This window comes from Tachyglossus aculeatus, chromosome 16 (genome assembly GCF_015852505.1).
Source record: "Tachyglossus aculeatus isolate mTacAcu1 chromosome 16, mTacAcu1.pri, whole genome shotgun sequence".
NCBI classification, from domain to species: domain Eukaryota; kingdom Metazoa; phylum Chordata; class Mammalia; order Monotremata; family Tachyglossidae; genus Tachyglossus; species Tachyglossus aculeatus.
The window spans coordinates 37,009,614-37,035,590 of record NC_052081.1 but is presented as its reverse complement, the minus strand read 5'-3'; the positions used below and the strand labels follow the sequence as shown (position 1 = coordinate 37,035,590).

The 25,977-nt window shown below is 56.4% G+C and overlaps 1 protein-coding gene across 1 annotated transcript; it reads left to right on the top strand.

The window, feature by feature from the left end:
* Positions 1–2,578: 2,578 nt before the first annotated feature.
* Positions 2,579–25,642, top strand: PPRC1 (PPARG related coactivator 1). Its single transcript, XM_038758506.1, has 14 exons — positions 2,579–2,698; positions 14,317–14,469; positions 14,963–15,109; positions 16,273–16,380; positions 17,450–19,979; positions 20,261–20,314; positions 20,525–20,585; positions 21,355–21,425; positions 21,711–22,422; positions 23,163–23,363; positions 23,581–23,647; positions 23,967–24,088; positions 24,284–24,435; positions 25,488–25,642. The coding sequence occupies exons 1-14, from the start codon at positions 2,579–2,581 to the stop codon at positions 25,589–25,591; spliced, it is 4,602 nt and encodes a 1,533-aa protein (XP_038614434.1). The 3' UTR covers positions 25,592–25,642.
* The last annotated feature ends 335 nt before the right edge of the window (positions 25,643–25,977 follow it).

Below are 25,977 nucleotides of genomic sequence, written 5' to 3'. Positions count from 1 at the left end.
CGTCTCTAGATGTTGCCAACTTGGACTTCCCAAGTGCTTAGTCCGGTGCTCTGCACACAGTAAGCGCTCAATAAATACGATTGATGATGATGATGATTTATTTATTTTACTTGTACCTACCTCTTCTATTTATTTTATTTTGTTAGTATGTTTGGATTTTGTTCTCCATCTCCCCCTTTTAGACTGAGAGCCCACTGTTGGGTAGGGACCGTCTCTATTATGTTGCCAACTTGTCCTTCCCAAGCGCTTAGTACAGTGCTCTGCACACAGTAAGCGCTCAATAAATACGATTGGTGATGATGATAAAACACATCCCCCCATCTTACCTCCTTCCCTTCCCCACAGCACCTGTATATATGTATATATGTTTGTACAGATTTGTTACTCTATTTGTTTATTTATTTTACTTGTCCATATCTATTCTACTTATTTTATTTTGTTAGTCTGTTTGGTTTTCGTTCTCCGTCTCCCCCTTTTAGCCTGAGAGCCCACTATTGGGTAGTAACTGTCTCTATATGCTGCCAACTTGTCCTTCCCAAGCGCTTAGTACAGTGCTCCGCACACAGTAAGCGCTCAATAAATACGATTGATGATGATGATAAAATACATCCCCCCCATCTTACCTCCTTCCCTTCCCCACAGCACCTGTATATATGTATATATGTTTGTACATATTTGTTACTCTATTTGTTTATTTATTTTACTTGTCCATATCTATTCTACTTATTTTATTTTGTTTGTCTGTTTGGTTTTCGTTCTCCGTCTCCCCCTTTTAGCCTGAGAGCCCACTATTGGGTAGTGACTGTCTCTATATGCTGCCAATTTGTACTTCCCAAGCGCTTAGTCCAGTGCTCTGCACACAGTAAGCGCTCAATAAATACGATTGATGATGATTTATTTATTTTACTTGTACCTATCTATTCTGTTTATTTTATTTTGTTAGTATGTTTGGTTTTTGTTCTCCGTCTCCCCCTTTTAGACTGCGAGCCCACTGTTGGGTAGGGACCGTCTCTAGATGTTGCCAACGTGGACTTCCCAAGCGCTTAGTCCGGTGCTCTGCACACAGTAAGCGCTCAATAAATACGATTGATGATGATGATGATTTATTTATTTTACGTGTACATATCTATTCTACTTGTTTTATTTTGCTAGTATGTTTGGTTTTGTTCTCCGTCTCCCCCTTTCAGACTGAGAGCCCACTGTTGGGTAGGGAACGTCTCTATATGTGGCCAATTTATACTTCCCAAGCGCTTAGTCCGGTGCTCTGCACACAGTAAGCGCTCAATAAATACGATTGATGATGATGATGATTTATTTATTTTACTCGTACATATCTATTCTACTTATTTTATTTTGTTAGTATGTTTGGTTTTGTTCTCTGTCTCCCCCTTTTAGACTGTGAGCCCACTGTTGGGTAGGACCTGTATAATGCATATGTTTGTACATATTTGTTACTCCATTTATTTATTTATTTTACTTGTCCATATCTATTCTACTTATTTTATTTTGTTAGTCTGTTTGGTTCTGTTCTCCGTCTCCCCCTTTTAGACTGCGAGCCCACTGTTAGGTAGGGACCGTCTCTATTATGTTGCCAACTTGTCCTTCCCAAGCGCTTAGTACAGTGCTCCGCACACAGTAAGCGCTCAATAAATACGATTGATGATGATGATAAAATACATCCCCCCCATCTTACCTCCTGCCCTTCCCCACAGCACCTGTATATATGTATATATGTTTGTACAGATTTGTTGCTCTATTTATTTATTTATTTTACTTGTCCATATCTATTCTACTTATTTTATTTTGTTAGTCTGTTTGGTTTTGTTCTCCGTCTCCCCCTTTTAGACTGCGAGCCCACTGTTGGGTAGGGACTGTCTCTATATGCTGCCAATTTGTACTTCCCAAGCGCTTAGTACAGTGCTCTGCACACAGTAAGCGCTCAATAAATACGATTGGTGATGATGATAAGACACATCCCCCCCATCTTACCTCCTTCCCTTCCCCACAGCACCTGTATATATGTATATATGTTTGTACAGATTTGTTACTCTATTTATTTATTTTACTTGTCCATATCTATTCTACTTATTTTATTTTGTTCGTCTGTTTGGTTTTCGTTCTCCGTCTCCCCCTTTTAGACTGAGCATCCCCCCCCATCTTACCTCCTTCCCTTCCCCACAGCACCTGTATATATGTTTGTACATATTTGTTACTCTATTTATTTTACTTGTGCATATCTATTCTATTTATTTTATTAATAGGATAAAATACTAGTAATTTTAGTAGTTATTAGTATTTAGTATTATTAGTAATGATATAGTAGTATCATTATTATTGAAGACGCGTGGAGCCGGCGGCGGACTACAACTCCCAGGGTGCCGCGCGCGCAGGCGCGCCGGGGAGGGGGGCGTGGCCAACCCAGGCCACGCCCCCCTCCCCGGCTCGCGAAGCGGTGGCGCGCGGAGTAGTTTGGGCGCTGCCGGGAGCCGTAGCGCGGCCTCCCCTGGCCCCGCCCCCTTTTTTTGCCCCGCCCACCCGGCCCGCCGGGCAGAGCCGCGCTGGGCGCTGAGGGGCCAAGATGGCGGCGCGGCGGGCGCGGGGCGATGGGGCCGCGCCGCCTCAGGGAGGGGGCCCGGCCGGCGCCAAGCGGGAGCCCGCGCCGCCGAGGACCCGGGACACCGCGGCTGAGGCGGCCCAGGTGAGGACCGGGGGCCGGCGGCGGCGGCTGCGCGGGCGCACGCCGGCCGGGGACACGTGGAGCCTGCCGGGCCGGGCCGGGACGGGCTTCAGGCCGAAGCCGGGAAGGCCCGAGGCGGGCGCGCGCCTCAGCGCGCGCCCCCCCCTCAGGAGCCACGTGGCCGCGGGAGCGCGCGCGCGCGCGCCCCCACGTGGGCGAGGGCAGCGGGGCGCGCCCACGTGGGACAGGCCCGGGCGCCCACGTGGCTCTCCCCCGCCGCCCTTCATTCATTCATTCATTCATTGAGCGCGTACTCTGTGCATTCATTCATTCATTATTAATAATAATAATAATGTTGGCATTTGTGAAGCGCTTACTACGTGCAAAGCACTTGTCTAAGCGCGGGGGGGGCTACAAAGTGATCAGGTTGTCCCCCGTGGGGCTCACAGTCTTCATCCCCATTTTACAGATGAGGTAACTGAGGCTCCGAGAAGTTAAGGGACTTGCCCAAAGTCCCACAGCAGACGTGTGGCGGAGCCGGGATTCGAACCCATGACTTCTGGCTCCAAAGCCCGGGCTCTTTCCACCGAGCCACGCTCCTCCCGTACTGTGTGCATTCATTCATTGAGCGCGTACTGTGTGCATTCATTTATTCATTCATTAATAATAATAATGTTGGCATTTGTGAAGCGCTTACTACGTGCAAAGCACTTGTCTAAGCGCGGGGGGGGCTACAAAGTGATGAGGTTGTCCCCCGTGGGGCTCACAGTCTTCATCCCCATTTTGCAGATGAGGTAACTGAGGCTCAGAGAAGTTAAGGGACTTGCCCAAGGTCGCACAGCAGACGTGTGGCGGAGTCGGGATTCGAACCCATGACTTCTGGCTCCAAAGCCCGGGCTCTTTCCACCGAGCCACGCTCCTCCCGTACTGTGTGCATTCATTCATTCATTGAGCGCGTACTGCGTGCATTCATTTATTCATTAATAATAATAATAATGTTGGCATTTGTGAAGCGCTTACTATGTGCAAAGCGCCGTTCTAAGCGCTGGGGGGGGGTACAAAGTGATCAGGTTGTCCCACCTGGGGCTCACAGTCTTAATCCCCATTTTACAGATGAGGTAACTGAGGCTCAGAGAAGTTAAGTGACTTGCCCAAGGTCCCACAGCAGACGCGCGGAGGCGGGATTCGAACCCATGACCTCTGACTCTAAAGCCCGGGCTCTTTCCACTGAGCCACGCTCCTCCCGTACTGTGTGCATTCATTTATTCATTAATAATAATAATAATGTTGGCATTTGTGAAGCGCTTACTATGTGCAAAGCGCCGTTCTAAGCGCTGGGGGAGGGTGCAAAGTGATCAGGTTGTCCCCCGTGGGGCTCACAGTCTTCATCCCCATTTTGCAGATGAGGTAACTGAGGCTCAGAGAAGTTAAGTGACTTGCCCAAGGTCCCACAGCAGACGCGGCGGAGGCGGGATTCGAACCCGTGACCTCTGACTCCAAAGCCTGGGCTCTTTCCACTGAGCCACGCTCCTCCCGTACTGTGTGCATTCATTCATTCATTCAATGAGCGCTTACTATGTGCAGAGCACTGGGCTGAGCGCCTGGGAAATCAGCTGCCGTCCCAACCGGCGGGAGCAGGGTGCGGCGGCCCAGGTTGTGGGTTCCAATCTCCCCCTTTTATTCAATCAATCAATCGTATTTATTGAGTGCTTACTGTGCGCAGAGCACCGGACTAAGCGCTTGGGAAGTCCAAGTTGGCAACATTTAGAGACGGTCATCATAATCAATCAATCAATCAGTCGTATTTATTGAGCGCTTACTGTGCGCAGAGCACTGGACTAAGCGATCAATCACTCAATCGTATTTATTGAGCGCTTACTGTGTGCAGAGCACTGGACTAAGCGATCAATCACTCAATCGTATTTATAGAGCGCTTACTGTGTGCAGAGCACCGGACTAAGCGCTTGGGAAGTCCAAGTTGGCAACATCTAGAGACAGTCATCATAATCAATCAGTCAATCAGTCATATTTATTGAGCGCTTACTGTGCGCAGAGCACTGTACTAAGCGATCAATCACTCAATCGTACTTATAGAGCGCTTACTGTGTGCAGAGCACCGGACTAAGCGCTTGGGAAGTCCAAGTTGGCAACATCTAGAGACGGTCATCATAATCAGTCAATCAGTCGTATTTATTGAGAGCTTACGGTGCGCAGAGCACTGGACTAAGCGATCAATCACTCAATCGTATTTATAGAGCGCTTACTGTGCGCAGAGCACTGGACTAAGCGATCAATCACTCAATCGTATTTATAGTGCGCTTACTGTGCGCAGAGCACCGGACTAAGCGCTTGGGAAGTCCAAGCTGGCAACATCTAGAGACGGTCATCATAATCAATCAATCAATCAGTCGTATTTATTGAGCGCTTATTGTGCGCAGAGCACCGGACTAAGCGATCAATCACTCAATCGTATTTATAGAGCGCTTACTGTGTGCAGAGCACTGTGCTAAGCGCTTGGGAAGTCCAAGTTGGCAACATCTAGAGACGGTCCCTACCCAACAGCGGGCTCACGGGCTCGAAGGGGGAGACAGAGAACAAGACATATTAACAAGATAAAAATAAATAGAATAGATATGTACAAGTAAAATAAATAAATAGAGTAATAAATCCGTACAAACATATAGACTTATATGCAGGTGCTGTGGGGAAGGGAAGGAGGTAGGGTGGGGAAGCTTATGTCAAAATGTGAGGCCGCAGACTGCATTAGAAAGGGACGGTGAGGCTGTGAGCCCACTGTTGGGTAGGGACCGTCTCTAGATGTTGCCAACTTGGACTTCCCAAGCGCTTAGTACAGTGCTCTGCACACAGTAAGCGCTCTATAAATACGATTGAGTGATTGATCGCTTAGTCCAGTGCTCTGCGCACAGTAAGCGCTCTATAAATACGATTGAGTGATTGGTCGCTTAGTCCAGTGCTCTGCGCACAGTAAGTGCTCTATAAATACGATTGAGTGATTGATCGCTTAGTACAGTGCTCTGCGCACAGTAAGCGCTCAATAAATACGATTGATTGAGTCCAATCCCGCCCCCGCCCCGCGGCGGCTGGGTGACTTTGGGCGAGCCGCCTCGTTTCCCTCATCTGTAAAGTGGGGGTGATCACCTTGTAGTAGCAATAATAACAATGGTGGTGTTTGTTAACTTGTACTTCTCAAGCGCTCAGTACACTCATTCATTCAGTCGTATTTATTGAGTGCTTACAGTGTGCAGAGCACTGGACTAAGCGCCTGGGAAATCAGCCGCCGTCCCAACCGGCGGGAGCAGGGTGCGGCGGCCCAGGTTGTGGGTTCCAATCCCCCTTTTCCAATCTCCCCCTTTTAGACTGTGAGCCCACTGTTGGGTAGGGACCGTCTCTAGATGTTGCCAGCTTGGACTTCCCAAGCGCTTAGTACAGTGCTCTGCACACAGTAAGCGCTCAATAAATACGATTGATTGATTGATTGATTCCAATCCCGCCCCCGCCCCGCGGCGGCTGGGTGACTTTGGGCGAGCCGCCTCGCTTCTCTCAGCTGTAAAGTGGGGGTGATCACCTTGTAGTAGCAATAATAATGATGTTTGTTAACTTGGACTTCCCAAGCGCTCAGTACATTCATTCATTCAGTCGTATTTATTGAGCGCTTACTGTGTGCAGAGCACTGGACTAAGCGCCTGGGAAATCAGCCGCCGTCGCAACCGGCGGGAGCAGGGTGCGGCGGCCCGGGTTGTGGGTTCCAATCCCGCCCCTTCCCGGTGGCGGCTGGGTGACTTTGGGCGAGCCGCCTCGCTTCCCTCATCTGTAAAGTGGGGGTGATCACCTTGTAGTAGTAATAATAATGGTATTTGTTAATTTGTACTTCCCAAGCGCTCAGTACAGTCGTTCATTCATTCAGTTGTGTTTAGTGAGCGCTTACTGTGTGCATAGCACTGGGCTAAGTGCCTGGGAAATCAGCCGCCGTCGCAACCGGCGGGAGCAGGGTGCGGCGGCCCGGGTTGTGGGTTCCAATCCCACCCCCTCCCCGTGGCGGCTGGGTGACTTTGGGCGAGCCGCCTCGCTTCTGTGGGCCTCGGTTCCCTCATCTGTAAAGTGGGGGTGATCACCTTATAGTAGTAATGATAATGACGGTATTTGTTAACTACAATAATAATGATATTAATGATGACATTTGTTAAGCACTTATTACGTGCTGTGGAATTTACAAGGTGTTCTGGTTGTCCCACGTGGGGCTCACAGTCTTAACCCCCATTTTACAGAGGAGGTAACCGAGGCCCAGAGAAGTTGATAATAATAATGTTGGCATGTATCAAGCGCTTACTATGCGCACAGCACTGTTCTAAGCGCTGGGTTAAGTGACTTGCCCAAAGTCACCCAGCTGACAAGTGGCAGAGCCGGGATTTGGACCGATGACCTCGGACTCCAAAGCCCGGGTTCTTTCCACTGAGCCAAGCAACTATGTGCAAAGCACTGTTCTAAGCGCTGGGGAGGTTACAAGGTGATCAGGTTGTCCCACGTGGGGCTCACAGCCTTCATCCCCATTTTACAGATGAAGCCCAGAGAAGTGAAGTGACTCGCCCAAAGTCACACAGCTGGCGAGTGGAGGAGCCGGGATGTGAACCCATGACCTCCGACTCCAAAGCCCGGGCTCTTTCCAGTGAGCCACGCTGTAATCATCATCATCATCAATCGTATTTATTGAGCGCTTACTATGTGCAGAGCACTGTACTAAGCGCTTGGGAAGTACAAATTGGCAACATATAGAGACAGTCCCTACCCAGCAGTGGGCTCACAGTCTAAAAGGGGGAGACAGAGAACAAAACCAAACATACTAACAAAATAAAATAAATAGGATAGATATGTACAAGTAAAATAAATAAATAAATAGAGTAATAAATATGTACAACCATAGTAATAAATATGTAATAATAATGATGGCATTTGTTAAGCGCTTACTACGTGCAAAGCACTGTTCTAAGCGCTGGGGAGGATACAAGGTGATCAGGTTGTCCCACGGGGGGGCTCACGGTCTTCACCCCCATTTTACAGATGAGGGAATTGAGGCCCAAAGAAGTTAAGTGACTTGCCCAAAGTCACACAGCTGACAGACAGCGGAGCCGGGATTAGAACCCATGACCTCTGGCTCCCAAGCCCGGGCTCTTTCCACTGAGCCATGCTGCTTCTCCTCAGCGGTAAAGTGGGGATGAAGACTGTGAGCCCCACGTGGGACAGCCTGATCATTATCATCATCATCATCAATCGTATTTATTGAGCACTTACTGTGTGCAGAGCACTGTACTAAGCGCTTGGGAAGTACAAGTTGGCAACATATAGAGACAGTCCCTACCCAACAGTGGGCTCTTGTAATACTAATAATGATGGCATTTGTTAAGCGCTTACTATGTGCAGAGCACTGTTCTAAGCGCTGGGGAGGATACAAGGTGATCGGGTTCGTGGCTCAGCGGAAAGAGCCCGGGCTTTGGAGCCGGAGGTCATGGGTTCGAATCCCGGCTCCTCCACATGTCTGCTGTGTGACCTTGGGCAAGTTGCTTCACTTCTCTGAGCCTCAGTTCCCTCATCTGTAAAATGGGGATTACGACTGTGAGCCCCACGGGGGACAACCTGATCACCTTGTATCCCCACCCAGCGCTTAGAACAGTGCTTTGCACACAGTAAGCGCTTAACAAATGCCATCATTATTATTTTTAGACTGTGAGCCCACTGTTGGGTAGGGACTGTCTCTGTTGCCAACTTGTCCTTCCCGAGCGCTTAGTACAGTGCTCTGCACACAGTAAGCGCTCAATAAATACAATTGATTGATCAGGTTGTCCCACGTGGGGCTCACACTCTTCATCCCCATTTTACAGATGAGGGAACTGAGGCCCAGTGAAGTGATTTGCCCAGAGTCACACAGCTGACGAGTGGCGGAGCCGGGATTAGAACCCGTGACCTCTGACTCTCAAGCTTGGGCTCTTGCCACTGAGCCACGCTGCTTGTATCCTCCCCAGCGCTTAACAAATGCCATCATCATCATCATCACTGGGATCCTTCCTCCCGGGCCGCCTTTGGCCTGGCTCCTGGGAGGGATGGAGGGAGGGAAGGAGGAGGAGGAGGAGGGAATTCCGCCAGTGTGGCAACGACTGCAGCCCGCCCTGCTCCTCCTCCTCCTCATAATGATGACGATGGTATTTGCTAAGCGCTTACTATGTTGCAAGCAAATCGGGTTGGACACAGTCCCCGTCCCGCACGGGGCTCCCAGCCTTCATCCCCGTTTTATAGATGAGGGAACTGAGGCACGGACAATAATGGCATTTATTAAGCGCTTACTATGTGCAAAGCACTGTTCTAAGCGCTGGGGAGGTTACAAGGTGATCGGGTTGTCCCCCATTTTACAGATGGGGTCACTGAGGCACAGAGCAGTGAGCCCGCTGTTGGGTAGGGACCGTCTCTATATGTTGCCAGCTTGTACTTCCCAAGCGCTTAGTACAGTGCTCGGCACACAGTAAGCGCTCAGTAAATACGATTGAATGAATGAATGAAGTGACTTGCCCAGCGTCACACCGCTGAGAAGCGGCGTGGTCAGGATTGGAACCCGTGACCTCTGACTCCCAAGCCTGTGCTCTTTCCACTGACCCAGGCTGCTTCCTCTATAAGCCCGGCGTGGGCGGGGATTGCCCCGCTCTATTGCCAAATTGTACTTCCCGAGCGTTTAGTACAGTGCTCTGCACACCGTAGGCGCTCAATAAATACGCCTGAATGAATGAATGCTGCTCCTGCTGCTGCTTTTAAGGCTGCTGGGAGCGGTGAAGCACAGGTGGAGTTGGGAAAGGAGGCCAGTGGGCACCTATGCAGGCGGATTAATGATGATAATTATGGTATATAATAATAATAATAATGGCATTAAGTGCTTACTATGTGCAAAGCACTGTTCTAAGCACTGGGGAGGTTACAAGGTGATCAGGTTGTCCCACGGGGGGCTCACAGTCTTAATCCTCATTTTCCAGATGAGGGAACTGAGGCCCAGAGTTGCCCAAAGTCACCCAGCTGACAATTGGCAGAGCCGGGATTTGAACCCACGACCTCTGACTCCAAAGCCCAGGCTCTTTCCATTGAGCCACACTGCTTGTCAAGCACTCACAAAGTGCCAGGCACTGTACTAAGCGCTGGGGTGGATACCGTGGATCCACAGTCCCTGTCCCGCACAGGGCTCCCAGTCTTCATCCCCCTTTTATACATGAGAGAACTGAGGCACGGAGAAGTGAGGTGGCTTGCCCAAGGCCACACAGCAGACAAGTTCAGTCAGTCAGTCAGTCGTATTTATTGAGCGCTTACTGGGTGCAGAGCACTGTACTAAGAGCTTGGGAAGTGCAAGTTGGCAACATATAAGTTGGCAACAAGTGGCGGAGCCAGGATTAGACCCTTTCCGACTGCTCTATCCACTCCACTGGAAGGGAGGAGGGATGCCCGGGCACAAGCGGTGACTGCCATCCGAGGATGCAGCTTGGCAGGTCATGAAAGCCACGCCAGGCTGGGATGGGGCGCTTCTGCCAAACCGGCTTTGGGGAGAGGTAGCCAGCCAGCCAGCGAGGGAGTGTGCGTGTGGTGGCGAGGGGGGGGGTCGTGAGAAAAGTTTGGTGGGGACCTGCCGGGAGTGACTCATGGGCTGTGGAGTTCTGCACCCAAGTGACTCAGACAAGGGCCAGCGAGGCCCAGAAGCTTAGGGGTGAGCGGGGCGGCGTCCAGGGAGCGGTACAAAAAGCCGAGCACTCCTCCCCAGTGGGTATGCCCAGCCGGGAAGGCCCGGACGGAGCGTCAGCTCGCTCCTGCTCGTGTCTCTCTCCACTTCAGTCCATACTTCATGCTGCTGCCCGGATTATCTTTGTCCAGAAACGCGCTGGGCATATCACTCCCCTCCTCAAAAACCTCCAGTGGCTACCAATCAATCTGCGCATCAGGCAGAAACTCCTCACCCTGGGCTTCCAGGCTGTCCATCCCCTAGCCCCCTCCTACCTCACCTCCCTTCTCTCCTTCTCCAGCCCAGCCCGCACCCTCCGCTCCTCTGCCACCGCTAATCTCCTCACAGGGCCTGGTTCTCGCCTGTCCCGCCATCGACCCCCGGCCCACGTCCTCCCCCGGGCCTGGAATGCCCCCAATCCCTCTGCCCATCTGCCAAGCTCACTCTCTTCCTCCCTTCAAGGCCCTGCTGAGAGCTCACCTCCTCCAGGAGGCCTTCCCAGACTGAGCCCTTTCCTTCCTCTCCCCCTCGTCCCCCTCTCCATCCCCCCCGTCTTACCTCCTTCCCTTCCCCACAGCACCTGTATATATGTATATATGGTTCTACATATTTATTACTCTATTTATTTATTTATTTTACTTGTGCATATCTATCCTATTTATTTTATTTTGTTAGTATGTTTGGTTTTGTTCTCTGTCTCCCCCTTTTAGACTGTGAGCCCACTGTTGGGTAGGGACTGTCTCTATATGTTGCCAATTTGTACTTCCCAAGCACTTAGTACAGTGCTCTGCACATAGTAAGCGCTCAGTAAATACGATTGATGATGATGATGATGATCCCCTGCTGCCAACACAATCACCGGGCCCTTGATGGGCGTCCCACTTGGGCGAGCTGCCCGTTGTAGCCGGGACCCGAGTGCCTGATGGAGGGCACGTGGTGGCAGGCTGGTGGGCCTGGCACAGAGGCGGCCCCCGAAATGTTGGATGTGGGAAGGAGAGGGGACAGACCTGCTTGGAGTCTCCTGACATCTGACGGGAAGAACGGTTCCGCTTTTGGAGCTCAGAATTGTCTTTTCGTCATCAACCGTATTTATTGAGCGCTTACTGTATGCAGAGCGCTGTACTAAGTGCTTGGGAAGTCCAAGTTGGCAACATATAGAGACAGTCCCTACCCAACAGTGGGCTCACACTCTAAAAGGGGGAGACAGAGAACAAAACCAAACATACTAACAAAATAAAATACATAGAATAGATATGGACAAGTAAAATAGAGTAACAAATATGTACAAACATATATACATATATACAGGTACTGTGGGGGAGGGAAGGAGGTAAGATGGGGGGGATGGAGAGGGGGACGAGGGGGAGAGGAAGGAAGGGGTCTTTTGCTCTTCTTAGCAAATCCCCTTTGCTCGGCCCAGCCCGGGGTCCCTCCTGTGGGGTCCACGGGCGCGGATTCCATGCCTGGTTTGGTGATGAAGCCTCCTGGGCTGTATTGCTGGCAATCGTGTTGGTTGAGGGCACTCTTCTCCACCCCCCACATCCAGGGAGCATATTAAAAAATGTTGTGACCCCTGGACTCAAGAAACTCACCATCTGATGTGGGGGAGCTGGGAAGCAGGACTTCCAGTGGCAGGACTTTTGGATCCTGATCCAGTGCCTTTAGCTCAGGGTATAAACTCTGTGCTTCAGTTTCCCAGCCTGTTTAATGAAGCAAGTCTGTCCTACCTCTTCCCCACTTCCCAGGGCCAAGAAAGGAAACTCACTTCTGACTTCTGGATCCTAGGTCTGCTCAGATTACGGGCATCCATTTCTCCCTAAGTTCCTGCCTTGTCGGAGGCCCCCAGTTGCAGCTGAAGAAACTAAATGGGGGAGGTTGGATATAACCTAGGGTGTCTGTGTGTCACCCCCCAGTTCTGTCAGCCTGTCGGTCATTATCGAAGTCAAGGACAGCTGGATGGGGCAGGAGAGCATTTGGGAGTTGCAGCATGCTTCATGGGAGGGGAGCCTTGGGGGCGGTTGGATGGATGGAAGATGAGGAAGCTTGGAATTCCAAGGATGAGAGCTGCACGGGGGCATTCCCAGATTCCGGGGGCCAGCCGAGTTCAGGGAGAAGGGTCCTCCGTTCGCAGGGGAGAGTATGAGCGGGGGTCTGGCTCTCTCTCGGAAGGCTTGAGGACTGCTGTGGCCAGAGTCTTGTAGAAGACGCTCACGCCCTGACAGGGGACTCAACTGACCCCTCGGGCAGAGGAGTCGGGGGTGGAGGCGGGGGCAGAGCTGACATTGCAAAAATGAAAGGATGGTGTCGTTCATGGAGTTTTTGCTGAGTGAGGTGAGATTGCTACCCGATATTCTGGCTGTTGGGACTGCGGCCATAATTACAGCCCTGCGATGAGCTGGGGAGGTTTAAAACACGCTTTCACGTTTCACTTGTGCCCTGGGCATAACTTCTGGGTCCATTCTGAGTCTCGCACATGCGTTGGTGTGCAGTAAGCGCTCACTAAGTTCCATTGCCATTATCATTCTCCTCTGTGCCCCAGAAGACCCTCTCGTACCTCCTCGCTGTCCAAGCTGCTCCGCCTGGGTGGCCGCCAGCCCTGTGGCTTCTCCTCCAGCCCCTGTGGCCTTAAGTTCTGCGATGCAGAAGCCAGGCCCAAGCCTGAGCAGGGGGGGAAAGGGAGGGAATGGCTTGGGGAGGGGAGGGGCTGGCTGACATTCTAGAGAGGGGCAGGGGCCAGCCCCAGGGAGCCCAGGAACTGGTCTGCCGGGCCAAGTTGGGTCTCCCCAGCCCGGCCAGCGCCACTGCGGAGCTGGAGGACGGACGCCCACGGACAACCTGTCCGGGCGGCTCCTCCTGGCTAATGAGCGGATGATGGTGCTTGTTCTCTGCCTGTTAAAGCCATTCCCAGAAGGGCAGGGCGTGGTAGCACCGGGAGCCGAGCCATCAGACCTACAGCCTCCCCCGACCCCAGGCCCTTCCCTTCCCCTCCTCCCCCGCATCAGAACAGGGGCCCTGGGTTCCCCCAGAAGGAGTGATGATAAAAAAAGGATAGCCGTGATGCTTGTTTAAGCGCTTACTGTCTACCAAGCACCGTTCTGTGCTCTGAGGTAGATACAGATCCATCAGGTCGGACACAGTCCCTGTCCCAGATGGGGCTCACAGTCTTAATCTCCATTGCGCAGGTGAGGTAACTGAGGCCCAGAGACTTGTGGCAGTGACTTACCCAGGGTCACACAGAAGTCGTGTGGCAGAGCCAGGATTAGAACCGGGTCCTTCGGACTCCCGGGCCCGCAATCTATCTACTAAGCCGTGCTTGGCTCTGCCCTGGATGTCCTCTCCTTTGGGGCAAGGCTCAGCAGGTTGGGGTGGGGTGGAGGGGTGGCCGGCCAGTTGGGGAGGGGAGAGACACAACTCTGAAGGCAGCAGAGTAAAAGATTAGAATAAGCCCGGCCTAATGGAAAGAGCACAGAACTGGGAGTCAGAGGACCTGGGTTCCAGTCCTGGCTCTGCCACTTGCCTACTTGTGACCTTGCGTAAGTCACTTGGACTTCTCTGTGCCTCAGTTGTACCAATCAATTTTATTTATTGAGGGCTTATTGTGCGGAGCACTGCACTGAGCGCTTGGGTGAGTGCAATATAGCAGGCTCAGTGTCCTCATCTGTAAAATGGGGAATTCACTTCCTGTTCTCCTGCTTACTAAGACTGAGCCTCACGTGAGACGGGCTAGGGCCAACCTGACTGTCTCGAATCTTCCTCGTTGCTTAGTGTAATGCTTGGTACCTGGTAAGCACTTAACAAATACGACTTTTCTTTTTAGTGTAGTTGTTATTGTGGTGATCGGGGGACCGTGCCCAGCTCACTTTGTGCCCCTCCCTAGGACCCACTGCCCAAGGAGGAGGATGCCAGCTACATCAGTGTGTCAGACCTGGCCCTGTCGTCTCTGGACTCGGAGGAGATCCTAGGGACCATGCAGAGCTACATGGATGCCACGGTCATCTCCATCATCGAAGACTTTGGCAATCTTAATGAGGTAAAGAAGCGGGGGTGGGGGAGTGGGAGCCACTTGTCTGTGGGAGCCTGCAGAGTCCTCTAAAGGCTAAGGAGTTGGGGACCAGTATAAGCGTTTCCCTCATCCTGCCGAGTTGCATTCAGGCCAGTCCCAGCACCCCCAGAGCTCCTGGAACGGAACCTTTCAGGGATGGGGTTGGGGTGCAAAGACCCAACCCCCAGCATCCAACCCTAATCTGTCCACCTACCTCCCTCACCACCACCCCCCCGTCCTCTTCCATCCCAAAATGGGGTGATTTAGAGGCAAGTAGCCAGACCCAGGCATCCCAGCGCCCAGCGGATGGTCCAGCCCGAGGCGCCCGCTGACGTGTTGAGATGGACCAGGCCCACTTAGCTGAGCCCTGAGCTTTCAGCCGGCGGCTCTGGGTTTGGTGGGCTCCTCAGCCTGCCCCGTGATGCCGGGGTCGGGGGGTGGCTGGGTCCCCTGGGCTCACCGGCCTTGTCTCCCCGACCAGAACAAGCTGATGTTGGACGAGCAGAACGAAGTGTCTTTGCTGACAGCCCTGACGGAGATCCTGGGCAACACTGATGATGAGAGCCTATCGCCCTTTGATTCCCTTCCTGACTCAGAGCTGCTGGTCTCTCCCCGGGAGAGCTCATCGGTATGGCCCCTCCCCCCTTAATCAATCAATCAATCAATCGTATTTATTGAGCGCTTACTGTGCGCAGAGCACTGTACTAAGCGCTTGGGAAGTACAAGCTGGCAACATACAGAGACAGTCCCTACCCAACAGTGGGCTCACAGTCTAGAAGACTAAGCCCTCTGGACTGTCCTAGGTGAGCATTGCCCTTGCTGCGGAGGGCAGAGCTGGAAGCCGCTATGACAGGCAGCATAGCCTAGTGGATAGAGCACGGGCCTGGGAGTTGGGAAGACCTGGGTTCTAATCCTGGCTTCACCACTTCATCATCATCATCATCAATCATATTTATTGAGCGCTTACTATGTGCAGAGCACTGTACCAAGCGCTTGGGAAGTACAAATTGGCAACATATAGAGACAGTCCCTACCCAACAGTGGGCTCACAGTCTAAAAGGGGGAGACAGAGAACAAAACCAAACATACTAACAAAATAAAATAAATAGGATAGATATGTACAAGTAAAATAAATAAATAAATAGAGTAATAAATATGTACAAGCATATATACATATATACAGGTGCTGTGGGGAAGGGAAGGAGGTAAGATGGGGGGATGGAGAGGGGGACGAGGGGGAGAGGAAGGAAGGGACTCAGTCTGGGAAGGCCTCCTGGAGGAGGTGAGCTCTCAGCAGGGCCTTGAAGGGAGGAAGAGAGCTAGCTTGGCGGATGGGCAGAGGGAGGGAGGGCTGTGTGACCTTGGGCAAGTCGCTTAACTTCTCTGGCCTCAGTTCCCTGCAAAATCTGCAAAATGGGGATTAAGACTGTGAGCCCCACATGGGCCAGGGACTGTGTCCAACCCAATTAGCCCGTATCTACCCCAGCACTTAGTACGACGCCTGGCACCTAGCAAGCACTTAACAATTACCATTGTCAATGAAAGCTGCCAGACATTCCCCAGCTATGGGGGGCGGTTGCCTCTGTAGGCCCTTGTGAGAGCCGGTTGGGAATTGGGGTGGGGGAGAGAAAATGCACCCCAGGGCAGGTCCCGGGCTTCCTGCTGCTCCTGGCCCCAGGTCCCTTTGTACCCCCAGCCTGGTGGGTTGGTGGAGGAGCTGGGAGGAAGGACTCCTGGGGTTCCGCCGGATCCCGCCAACCTCCATTCTACGTCATGCTCCTCCCCCACCAGTTACAGAAACTGCTCAGTCTGACCCGAACCCCCACAGAGGGTGACCTGGCCCCCGAAGACCAGCGGGGAGCCAAGACCAGTGGCAGCGGGGCCTCCGCCCATGGCAAGGTGAGTGAGCAGCCGGAGGCCGTGACCCTCGGACAGGGGGTTGGGAGCCAAACCACCTGGGCGCTGATTTCCCCCGGCCTTGCCGACCTTTTTATGGGGTGCGTGGGATCCTTCTGCCTGCCCCGACACTACCGTTGCCTGCTAAGGTTATTAAGAATAATAACAGTGCTGTCTGTCAAGCGCACACCCTGTATTAAGCGCCCAACAAATACTAGAGAATTGCTAGTAGAGAAAGGCTACTGCATCAGCCTTCTCTCTACTGCATCAGCCTTCTCTCTGATCTCCCATCCTCGCGTCTCTCTCCACTTCAGTCCATACTTCAGGCTGCTGCCCGGATTGTCTTTGTCCAGAAACGCTCTGGGCATATCACTCCCCTCCTCCATAATCTCCAGTGGCTACCAATCAATCTGCGCATCAGGCAGAAACTCCTCACCTTCAGCTTCAAGGCTGTCCATCCCCTGGCCCCCTCCTACCTCACCTCCCTTCTCTCCTTTTCCAGCCCAGCCCGCACCCTCCGCTCCTCCGCCGCTAATCTCCTCACCGTTAGGCCTCGTTCTCGCCTGTCCCGCCATCGACCCCCGGCCCACGTCACCCCCCGGGCCTGGAATGCCCTCCCTCTGCCCATCCGCCGAGCTAGCTCTCTTCCTCCCTTCAAGGCCCTGCTGAGAGCTCACCTCCTCCAGGAGGCCTTCCCAGACTGAGCCCCTTCCTTTCTTTCCCCCTTGTCCCCCCTCCATCCCCCCATCTTACCTCCTTCCCTTCCCCACAGCACCTGTATATATGTATATAGGTTTGTACATATTTATTACTCTATTTATTTATTTTACTTGTACATATCTATTCTATTTATTTTATTTTGTTAGTATGTTTGGTTTTGTTCTCTGTCTCCCCCTTTTAGACTGTGAGCCCATTGTTGGGTAGGGACTGTCTCTATATGTTGCCAATTTGTACTTCCCAAGCGCTTAGTACAGTGCTCTGCACATAGTAAGCGCTCAATAAATACGATTGATGACTAGAGAAGCAGCGTGGCCTAGTGAGCTGAGCCTCTCCCTCACCATCTCCCTTGCAGGTGGACTTGTGCCTAACTGATACCGCCTGGGAGCTGCCGTCTCCCCTCTTCCCGGAGAGCTCCTCCCCGAAGGCACCAGGCAGGAAGCCGGGGAGGCCTCGCCCCCGCTGGGGCCACACTGGGCCGTGCCCACCGCAGCGTAGCGACGGGGAGGAGGAGGAGGCCGCCAGCCCCGGGCCCTGCCTGGAGTCCTGCCTGGAGTCCTGCGGCAGCCCCAGCTGGGCCCCCGAGCTGGACGGCGCCCAGGACTTCCCCATGCACCTGGCCTCCCCCGAGGCCGAAGAGGCGGTGTGGCAACCCCCCTGCAGCACCCCGCGCTCAGAAGCCGCCGACGAGAGTATCTGCTCCCTGAGCGAGTTGGTGCGGGCCATGCATCCCTACAGCCTGCCCGCCCTGGCCACCGAGCTGGGCCCCGCGGATGAGGAGCTGCTGGGCGGCGGCGTGGTCCTGGAGATCGTGGGGCACGGGGACACGTCGGGCGGCACCCTGGAGATCCCCGTGGTGGTACGTCCCCTGCTGCCGGAAGACCAGGACCCCTTCCCGGTCCCCCTCCTGCCGGTGCCCGCCCTGGAGAGCGAGGGCGCGACGGAGCCGGGGCCCGGCGAGGCCGAGCGGGGGCCCCCGCAAGCCGCCCTGGCCCCGGAGAGGGAGGACCCGGGGGCGAGCCGGGAACCGGAATCGGTCGGAGAACCTCCCGGCAGCCCTGGGGGGACGGCCCTCTCCGCCCCGCCAGCCTCCCCCAAGCCCCCGCGTCCCAGAAGGGGCCGGAGGAAGAAGAGCGAGGCCCAGGTGCTGACGGAGGAGGGGCCGTCGGGCCGGAGGCTCCGCTCGTCATCGAGGCTCCAGCCCCCTGCCCGCCCCTCGGTGCAGGTGTCCGACTTCCTGGAGCGGCAGCTGGAGGAGTCCCAGCGCGAGGCCCGGGCCCCCCGACCCAGGGGGAGACCCCGAGTCAGGCCCGCCGAGGCCGCGGCGGGCCGGAGACCGAGCCCGGGGAGGATGGAGAGAGCCCCTGAACCCGGCCCCGCTCCCCAGAGCCCCGCCCGCCCGCTCCCACCCGACGGAGGGGAACAACAACAGCCTCCCGAGCCCGGGGAAGGACCGCCAGGGGTGGCTCCCAGGAGTCCCGAGCAGCCGCCCGCCGAGGTCCCCGGCCCCCGGGGCCGGCCGGACGCGCCGAGGGCCGAGGCGAAGCCCCGGCCTCTCAGCCTGTCGGAGTACCGGCAGCGCAGGAGGCAGCGCCAGGCCAGCGAGCGGGGGGCCGAGCCCCGGCCCGTAGCTGGGAGGTGGCCCAGCCTGCCTGAGCCGCCCACGGAGCTGGCCGAGATCCCCTGCCTCCTGGCTCGGCCCTGCCGGGGCGTGGAAAAGCCAACCCCGCCCAAGGCCCCCCAGGCCTCTCCGCCAGTCGAGTCCCCGCCGCAGAGGTCCGTCAGTCCCCCCTCCCTCGAGGAGCCGCCGCCTTTGGATGAGCCGGCGCTTCTGCCCCCCATCGGGCTGGCCGGTGACCTCTCTGGGCTGACACCGCCTTCGGCTAATCCCCTGCCCCCAGCCAGACCGGTGGGGCCCCCCCAGGTGCCCCTCATGGTGTCCCCTCCTGCGGCTGAGCAGGGGGCCCCAGGTCTGCCTCCAGCCCCCCTCCCTCCTCCGCTTCTGCCGATGCCCCTAGCACCGGCGATGATGCCCTATGCTCCGGATCCCTACCCCCTGTATGCCCCACCACCTTCCTGGCCCTGCTACCCGCCGCCCCCCGCTGTGGGCTACCCCTGCCTGCCCGCCCCTTCCGGGCTGCCCCCGGCTGCCGGCACCTCCAATAGCTTTCACATGCCCCCGGTCCCGTCTGTGCCTTGGGCCCCACCCCCTGTTCCCGGGCCAGCTTACGGTTCCGGGGGACCCTACGGGCCGGCGTGTTGGACGCCGGGCCCGCAGCAGCCCTACTGGGCCGCCATGCCCCCGCCCCCGGTGCCCCCTCCCTCCATGGTTCACGGGGTGCCTCCACCCCGGCCGGGGCCGGACGGCTTCCCGGCCAGCTCCCCTCAGAGTGCCCTGCCTCCGCAGTTAGAGCCACTCACGCCCATCGGGGTCCCTCCGCTGGCTCCCGCCAGCCCTGCCCGTAAGCCGGAGGCCACCGCCCGGGGAGCCACCCATACCACGCCACCCGTGGCCGAGATAAATCCGGATCCGGTCCCGCCGGAGCACCCAGCCTCCAAGCAGCCTTCCCCGGGGGGGCGGTCCGGTGGGTCCAAGCCAACTTCAGGTGGGCCCCTGTTAGACCTGGCCACTCAGGTGCCTGGCCCCAAGAGGAAAGCGCCAGCAGCTGAGGTGCCCGGGCCCCAATTAGCCGAGCGAGCAGCGCAGGCCGGCCCCGGGGAACCGTCCCCGCCACCCAAGAGCAAGGCAGGGCCCGGGCCCGGGAAGTGCCCGGTCCCCAAGCCGCTTGGCGTCCGCCCGGCTCACCTGCGGAAGCTGGTCTTTCCCCCGGCCCTGCAGGCCCGGGGCACCGAGGATGTGGTGCAGGCTTTCATCAGCGAGATCGGTGAGTGAGGCCCGGGCTCTTTTCCTGCCTCTCGATCCAGGGACCCGTGGAAAGGGGGAGAGGGTCGTCGTAGAGTGACACCCCGCTTGGTTCCCACCGTTTCTGCCGCTGCCTTGGTTTCTGTCAGACTCTAGGCATCGGGGCTGGGCCTCCGGGTCCCCTTCTCCCCCGTGGGAGGTGGGGCTGATGAAGGGGAAAGAGGGAGAAGAGGATAAACTGCCTAGGTCTCTCGGGAGAGAGAGGACCCGGGATTCCTGACCCTGTGTCTCTGCCCCTGCCAGGAATCGAGGCTTCAGATCTCTCCAGTCTGCTGGAACAGTTTGAAAAGTCTGAAGGTGAGAGTATGACCCTCGCTCCACCCCTTCTCACCTGAGCAGAGCAGGGTAAACTGGGCCCAACCCCTCTCTGCCGCCCGGCAACCCCCTCACCCCCACAGCGGTCGCCGAGGCCCGGCCGGTCCCGGACCTTAGCCGGGCAGGCCTCACCGTGCCGCCTCCGCGTCCCCCTTCCCGTCGTGGCCGTTAACGCGTGCGGTTTCTTTGCAGCCAAAAAGGAGGCGCCTTGCCTGGCCAGCGCTGCCGACACTCCGGCTGTAGGAAACTCTGGGTGAGTATGGAGAGGCAGGCCTGAGCGAGCAGGCGAGTTACCCTACAGCTGTCGAGCAGCAGCAGCAGGCTGGCTGGTGCTCCCGGACCCAGGCCTCTGGGCTGTGGAGCCAGGGGTGGCGTCCTCCGTTCTCGAAGGCGGCCGGGCGGTGCAAGACCCATCGGCTTTGATTGCCAGGGTCCCCGGGGACTCCTGTGGGTGACTCCCGGCCCTTTGGGCGATCCTCTGAATCGCCTTTGTGTCTGGGGTCCCCGATCCATTCTTCCACTAGTCAGTCCCTCCCGGGCTGGGACTGTTGGGCCTGTGCCGGATCTGAGTACCAGATCAGGTCAGAAGTGTCCTAGGCTTGTGCTACTACGGTTGCCCCCATGGCTGCTGGATATTGTTTCCCGGAATCCCCCACTGCCATGCTGTGGTCCACCACACACCCATATCTAAATCGGGAAGGCATCGTGTCTAAAACCAGGCCCGGTCCCCGCAGGGTTAGTTTTGTGCCGAGCTTGGCCAGGAAGCAGGGGCTCTAGGGAAGGGAGGGCAGAGCCTGGGGTTGCTGGGTGGGGTGTTCGCCTGCCCTCAATCTGATACTAGAGTTCCTTGGAAGGGGCCTGTGGGTACAGCCCTGGACATCCCTAAGATATCGTACCCACCCCTCTGAACGGATGCCTCCCATGGGACCGAGCTGGGAGGGAGAGGAGCGAGGCCTGGGTCGCTCGAGACAGTCACGGTCCTGGCTCGGGGGCGTAAATCGAGTCTCTCTCTCTCTCTCCAGTGGCGCCGAGACCCCTCAGGAGAAACGACTCCTGGACCGCTTACAGGCCCCCGAACTGGCCAATGTGGCAGGTAAAACGTGGAGAAGGTTGGGTGGATGGCTGGGGACGTAGTGGGAAATAGCTGGTAACCTCCTCTCCCCCTCCCTGCCCCTGACCAGATGGCAGCGTTGGGGCCCGGACCCCATAACCCCTCTGCACCTCCTCCACTTCTCCGTCTTGCCCACAGTAGTGGGAGGGGAGGCAAGAGAAGAGGCATGGGGCTGAAATTTAGGATGTTGGCCGTTGTCTGTAATCCAGAGCAACAGGAAGAGATGGGTACCTCTCCCCCTCCCAAGTGATTCTGTTTTCTCCCCAGGGCTGACGCCCCCAGCCACTCCGCCCCACCAACTGTGGAAGCCCCTGGCTGCCGTCTCCCTGCTGGGCAAGCCCAAGTCCCCACGCCCCGCGGCCGCCCAAGAGGGAGCCTCAAACCCCACCGGCGCCGAGACCAAGGGCCTGCCCCCCAGCAGACCACGCAGCAAACTCCTGGCCTCCATCCCCGTCCACGTGGGTAGCGGAGACCACGACTACTGCATCGTGGGGCCGGCCCCCGCCCCCGCCCAGGGGGTCGGCTCCCGCTGGAACGTCAAACACCACCAGGACATCACCATCAAGCCCATCCTGTCCCTCAGCCGCCCGGGGCCCCAGCCGGGGGAAACTCGTCGGGAGCAGCTCGACCACAGGACTAGTGAGAAGAGGGAGGTGGGGCCCCCGGCCCCCGCCCCGTCCGTGTTGCTGTCCCCCGAGGCCTCGCCCGGCCGAGAGGAGGACCACCCCCGGACTCACCCCGCTCTGCCGGCCGGGACCAGGGGCCCCGTGCGCTGCTACCGGAGGCGCCGGGACTCCACCAGCCCCGCCGGCCCAGCCTGGCAGGGGCGCCGAGCCCGCGGCAGCCGCTCCTTCGGCTCCTGCTCCAACGGGGCCAGCGAGGCGTCGTCGGTGTCTTCCTCCGCCTCTTCGTCCTCGTCGTCCTCCTCTTCCAGATCCCGGTCTCGGTCGCTGTCCCCGCCGCCCAAGCGATGGCGAAGGTGAGTCTGGGCCGGGCAGCGCTCAGTTCTGACGGCGGGCCGGACGATTTGCGGGATGAGCCGACGGCCTCGCTTCTTGGCCTTTGGGTTCTCTCCAGCCTGGCCCTTGCAAACCAAACAGGCCTTGGATTTGGGTCAGAGCCAGACCAGGGCTCCTTATTGATTAATTGTTATTACTATTATGTCACTTAAACGCTTTCTATGTACCAAGCACCGTTCTAAGCACCGGGATACATGCAGGTTAATCAGGTTGGACACAGTCCCTGTTCCACTTGGGGCTCACAGTCTTATTCCCCCATTTACAGTTAAAGGAACTGAGGCCCAGAGAAGCAAAGTGACTTGCCCAAGGTCACACAGCAGACATGTGGGAGTAGAACTGCCCTGGGCCAATCCCTGCTGTGAAGGAAGGGCCCTGGGGGTGGCAAAGAAGGAAGACCCCGGAAATTTTCCTCCCTAGTGAACCCAGCGGGGTGTGTGTGAGCAGCCCCCAGAGCGCGAGCGCCTTCCCTGACTTTGCCCACCAGCTCTCCTCTAGGCTGGGACTTGCGTGGTCTTCCTCTCCCCAAGACCAAGAGGGCCTCCTTGTCTGCTTTTGGGCGTTGGGGGGCCCAGGGAGGTTAGGATAGCCGGGGGTGCAGGAAGACAGGCCGAGGACTGAGCCGGGGAGCGGACGGGGGAACGAGAGTTGCCTGACCCCAGAACCGAACCGACGGGACGGGTGGCCTTGCGCTCTCCTCCAGGTACCGCTCCCGCCGCTCCTGTTCCTCCCGCTCCTCGTCCCGCTCCAGCTGCGGCTCCTGGGATCGAGCCCGGAGACGCTCCTCCTCTTCCTCCTCCTCTTCGTCTTCCGCCGCTTCCTCCCTGTCTTACTCGTCCTCATCCAGCTCTCGCAGCCGCTCCCGCTCCCCATCCCCCCGCCAGAGGAGTAACAGAAGGCGGAGGTCAGTGAAAGGGGGGATTTGTGTGGTGGGCGGTGGGCAGTGGCGGGGAGGCCGCCGCCCCAGTGCTGGGCGGCATTCCTCCTCTGGCCAAGCTGAGGACGGAGAAGCTTCGGGGGTGTTGGCTGGCAGGGGCTGCCTGGCCCAGTTGGTGGGGGTTGGGGGAGGCCCCCTCGCAGCCAGCTCTAATGGGAGTCTCCTCTGCCCTTTTCTCCGTCAGGTATGACTATTATGACTCCCAGGACCACTACCAAAGACAGAGAATCCTGCAGAAGGAACGTGCAATAGTAAGTCGCGGAGCTGTCTCCCTCAGGGAGGAGGGGTCCCACGGCCAGACCTTCCGTCCCGGTCTGGAGTTTTCTCCCGCACTGTTTCTCCCCCGTAAATACGATTGATTGATTGATTGAGCGGCCGTTGCCTTTCGGTGGGCAGGGCGTTGACTGGGGGCTTGGTGCGTTCCTGAGCCACAGGACACGAGGCCGTAGCTCACCCCACGGTGGGTGCCGTGACCCCAGAGTAGCTCGGGTCGTAGGTGTGGACGAAGGCGGGGCACGTAGGGGGTCCCCGGAAAGCCCCGGGCTCACGCGGGTGCTCGTCCACACGTAGGAGGAGAGACGGGTCGTCTTCGTCGGCAAGATCCCGGGGCGCATGACCCGGGCAGAGCTGAAGCACCGCTTCTCCGTGTTTGGGGAGATCGAGGAGTGTACCATCCATTTCCGCTTTGAGGGGTGAGTCAGCCCCTCGGGGTGGCCCAGAGTGGGAAGGAGGGCGAGCTCGCCCTGACTGGAAGCGAGGACCCTGGCTCGGGGTGGATCTGGACTCCCGGGATTTGGGGGGAGCGAGAGTGAGGTGCGGGTGGGCTGGGGCTTCAGGGCCTATTAGCAGCCCCCCATCACCCCCTCTCCCCCGATGCTCCCGTACAGCGACAACTACGGCTTCGTCACCTACCGTTACGCCGAAGAGGCATTCGCCGCCATCGAGAGTGGCCACAAGCTGCGGCGAGCAGACGAGCAGCCCTTCGACCTGTGCTTCGGGGGCCGGCGCCAGTTCTGCAAGAGGAACTATGCAGACTTGGGTGAGTGTGGGGACCCCACTCCGCGCTCCCCCACCATCCTCAATGGTGGTCGTTGTCGTGGTGTTTGTGAAGTACCAAAGGGGATATGAGACAGTCCCTACTGTTGGGAAGGGACTGTCTCTATATGTTGCCAATTTGTACTTCCCAAGCGCTTAGTACAGTGCTCTGCACATAGTAAGCACTCAATAAATACGATTGATGATGATGATGATGATATGAGAGAATCCGGTCAGACACAGTCCCTGGCCTGCAGTCTGAGTAGGAGTGAGACCATATATTGAATCCCCATTTTACAGATGAGGAAATGGAAGCAGAGGGCAGTGAAGCGACTTGCCCAGGGTCACCCAGAGAATCGATGTGGCCTGGTGGATAGAACACAGGATTGAGAGTCAGAAGGACCTGGGTTCTAATCCCCGCTCCGCCCCTTGTCGGCTGTGTGATCTTGGGCAAGTCACTTAGCTTTTCTGTGCCTGTTACCTCATCTGTAAATGGGGAATTAATACCGTGAGCCCCATGTGGGGCAGGGACCGTGTCCAACCTGATCGGCTTGTATCTACCCCAGCGTTTAGTATGGTGCCTGCGCATATTAAGTGTTTGACAAATACCGTTAAGAAAAAAAGAAGTGGCAGACTTCCATCCATCCCTGGTCTCTCTGCACTAGTCCAAGCTGTTTGTTATATGGTACTCTCCCAAGTGCTTAGTACGGTGCTCTGCACATAGTAAGTGCTCAGTAAATACGATTGACTGTTTCTGCCTCTGGGATATATATATATGTAGCCGCGGAGGAGTCTCCGCTCCCCTAGTCGTTCCCACCCACTGGTAGATGTCAGGCTGAGCTCATCCCTCTCCAGCATCTCCAAGCCCCAGCCGTACTGTGAGGTTGGTTAGGGTTTCGGAGAGGTGTCGTGGCACGGGGTGCCAGGGGTGTGCAGTGGCTGTGGGCATGAAGAGGCCATAGGAGAAGGGTGGGTAGAAGTGCCAGGGCCGGTTCTGAGGCACCGGGTCTTCGCACGCCCCTGCTTCAGCGTCTCCCTTTCTTTCCCCATTTGCAGACTCCAATCGGGAGGACTTCGACCCTGCCCCCGTGAAGAGCAAATTTGACTCCCTCGACTTTGACACGTTATTGAAACAGGCCCAGAAGAGCCTGAGGAGGTAACCCCGGGCTCCTGCCCCTCCCCCCAAAGGTGCCCAGCCTCCTCCGCCCCCCTCCCCCCCTCGGGGCTCCCGAGGCCTCTGGATGAGGGGGGGAGAGCTGCTAGTGAGGAGGTGCCGTTTTTTTTTTTTTTAAGGAAATGGAAAAAATTCAATAAAAAAGCGTGTAAAATCAGATTTTTTTAAGAAAGAATATTTGTTTTGATAGCAGGTATTTAATTTGCATTCCCGTGTGAGGTGGATGGGGAAATGGCTCCGGCCACGGCCCCCAGTGGGGACAGTCTATGAGTCACTGCAGATTAATAAACGCAAAATGCCAGGAACATCTCGAGTGTTACCGTCTGCTTCTCTTTCCGGCCGCTCGGGTGCTGTCTCCCTCCGTCCCTCCCT